At 64.5% G+C, this 2,942-nt stretch overlaps 1 protein-coding gene across 1 annotated transcript; it reads left to right on the top strand.

Moving 5' to 3' along the window:
- The first annotated feature begins 183 nt into the window (after positions 1 to 183).
- NQO1 (NAD(P)H quinone dehydrogenase 1) lies at positions 184 to 2,003 on the top strand. The gene is made up of 6 exons (XM_035337137.1): positions 184 to 330; positions 758 to 922; positions 994 to 1,124; positions 1,267 to 1,380; positions 1,470 to 1,571; positions 1,654 to 2,003. Exons 1-6 carry the CDS (start codon positions 324 to 326, stop codon positions 1,957 to 1,959), a joined length of 825 nt encoding a protein of 274 aa, XP_035193028.1. The 5' UTR covers positions 184 to 323; the 3' UTR covers positions 1,960 to 2,003.
- The last annotated feature ends 939 nt before the right edge of the window (positions 2,004 to 2,942 follow it).

Below are 2,942 nucleotides of genomic sequence, written 5' to 3'. Positions count from 1 at the left end.
ACGGCTGCTCCCAACAGCACACAGTGACCCCGGGCACGGAGGGGGAGGCACAGCTGATCCCAACAGCACACAGTGACCCCGGGCACGGAGGGGGAGGCACGGCTGATCCCAACAGCGCACAGCGACCCCAGGCACTGGGCATGGCAGGGACTGCAGTCACCCCTTGGGCGGCGGTGCGGCTGAGTCACGGCACTGCATGCGCTGGCCGCTCACCCAGCCTCCTGGGGACTCATCCAGCCCTGCCCCAAGCGAAGTCCAGTCCGGCATCCAGCAGTGGCGAGCAGTGCTCCAGCCCCGCTGCCGGCAGCTGAGCAGCCCTGGCCATGGCAGGTAGGTCAGCACCAGCACCGGCACGGCCGGATCCTGCCCAGGGCCACAGGAGACGACCTGGCTGCACCCACAGCCAGCGAGCAGCACCGGGGCTGTGGTGCTCCCAGCACAGGGCATTTTCCCTTCTCTGCAGCTGGGCTGGCAGCGTTAATTGGGAGCAAGGATTAATTAACGGCTACTGGCTGCTGCCCTCATGGCCTTAGAGTTGCAGCCTCTGTCGTGGCACGGCACAGCCTGCTTGCTGTGCCCTACCACTGCCAAGTGCCTGGGGGCAGCTGTGGGGCTGCTGGGGCAGCCACAGGCAGCTGGGGACCGGGGCCATCCATGCGGGGGCTCCTTGCGGTGTCCTTGTGGCATCCATGGGTGGGTGCCCCCGGGTCCATGTGGGTCCTGCTGCGGGGGGTGCTGAGCAGTGCCCTCCCCGCAGGACGCAGGGCACTGATCGTGCTGGCGCACCCCGAGAAGACGTCCTTCAACCACGCCATGGCAGAGGCAGCCGCCAGCACCCTGCGGGACGAGGGCTGGGATGTCACCATCTCCGACCTCTACGCCCTGGGGTTCAATCCTGTGCTCTCGCGTCGCGACATCACCGGTACGACCGCAGCCAACGGCCCTGCCAGCCCCGTGCCCCAATGCCTCCCCCAACCCCCTGGCTCCCCCCAGGGCCGCCCAAGAACCCCGAGCACTTCATCTACGAGACGGAGATGGGACTGGCGTGGAAGGAGGGACGCCTCAGCAGCGACATCGTCGCCGAGCAGAAGAAGATCGAGGCAGCTGATCTGATCATCTTCCAGGCACGGGAGCAGGGAGCAACGCTGACTTTGCTAAATGGGCTCTGGGCTGGTTTGGGGAGGCGGATCATGGTGGGGGTCTCTCTTGGGGGCCGGGGGAGGCAGCAGTGCTCGCTGCCAGTCTCAGCGCCGCGTGCTCTCCCAGTTCCCTTTGCAGTGGTTAGGGATGCCAGCCATCCTCAAGGGCTGGTTCGACCGCGTCATCATCCAAGGCTTCGCCTACTCCATGGCCACCATCTACGAGCAGGGGTGCTTCCAGGTAGGTGGCCGGGCTGGGGGCACCAGATGCTGGCCTTACCCCCCGCCGTGGGGTCCTGCACCCCCTGCCTTCCCACCTGCTGTCTCCAGAAGAAGAAGGCCATGCTGTCGTTCACCACCAGCGGGATGGAGTCCATGTACACCCCCAGGGGCATCAATGGCGACATGAACGTATTCCTCTGGCCCATGCAGGTAGGGACGGGGCTGGAGCTGGGGCTGGAGCAGGAGTGGAGCCGAGGGGGCCGCACTGACATCTCGCCCGCCCCGGCGGCAGCGGGGCATGCTGCAGTTCTGCGGCTTCCAGGTGCTGGCACCTCAGATCTGCTACAGCGTGCGGTACGTGGCCCCCGAGGCACGGGCGCAGATGCTGAGCGCCTGGCGGAGGCGCCTGGCTGCCATCTGGGAGGAGAAGCCCCTCGGCTTCATCCCCAACAGCTGCTTCGAGCTGAGCGTGGCGGGCGGCTTCGTGCTGAAGCAGGAGGTGCTGGCGCAGCAGGAGGAGCAGCGGCAGGGGCTGACGGTGGGGCAGCACCTGGGCAAGGCCTTTCCCCCCGACGAGCAGCTCAAGGCCCCACAGTAGGCGCCAGAGGCCTCAGGGCACTGCTGGGCCCATCGCTGCCGCGTGGCCAGGACGAGGCCTGGCCCCACGTCCACTGCGCTGCCAGGGCCAGCGGGGCATGAAGATGGTGCCCCAGCCCTTCATGTTTCTCTCTCTCTTTTTTTTTTTCACTGTTTCCTGTCATTTTCCTGCACGAGTTTACTCAAAAGCGAGGTCTCGGGGTGCCGGGGGCTGCGGCATGGCCCTTGGTCGACACCGGCTGTGTGAACACAACCAATAAACTGCAGTCTGGAAAGCAGCGGTGGTGTTGGTGCTGCGCCTCAGCCCCTTCCCCAGGCTACCCCAGTCGAGCCAGGGCTGCCCTGTGCTTACCCCAGACCTGGGCAGAATTCCCCAGACCGTGGGCCCCACGGAAGCGCCACGCAGCCCAGCTGCGGACAAAGCACGGCACGGCCCCGTCCAGGGCCATCGAGGAATTGGAGACCAAAAGCAGGCCTGACTTCCCATTCCTGTCCTTCCCAGGGAAGGAGGTGCTGGCACCTCACGCACCCCATACAGGGGGGCAACTCCAGAGCTGGGCTGGGGGAGCCGGGAGGGTGCAGGTCCCGCAGGTCCCAGCCAGGGACAGAGCCAGCCAAGTACGGCAGCAGGTCCAGGGCAGAAGCTGAAGACTTGGCTGCACCATTACAAAATAATAATCCAAAGAGCAAACCACAGAGATCACCAAAGCACATCCCTTCCTTCCACGTCAACGTGCACGAGCCAGGCTTGTGATTCCCTCCTGCACAGGGCTGGCGTGCTGCGGCACAGCCGGGTCGTGCTCAGAGCGAGCTGCTTGAGCGTGTTTGTCACAAAAATGCATTCTGTCCAGCTCTCGGGGTAAGTTCCATGTTTTTTCCTACCCCTTTTGTAACGTTTCTGTCCAGTAAGTGCAGAAAGCCCGTTTTACCAAGCAAGAAGGCAAACAAGACATCTCCGGTTGGGTTTTAGGTGCTGGTGCTCTT

This window comes from Oxyura jamaicensis, chromosome 11 (genome assembly GCF_011077185.1).
Source record: "Oxyura jamaicensis isolate SHBP4307 breed ruddy duck chromosome 11, BPBGC_Ojam_1.0, whole genome shotgun sequence".
NCBI classification, from domain to species: Eukaryota; Metazoa; Chordata; class Aves; order Anseriformes; family Anatidae; genus Oxyura; species Oxyura jamaicensis.
This window is presented reverse-complemented; position numbering and strand designations above follow the sequence as displayed.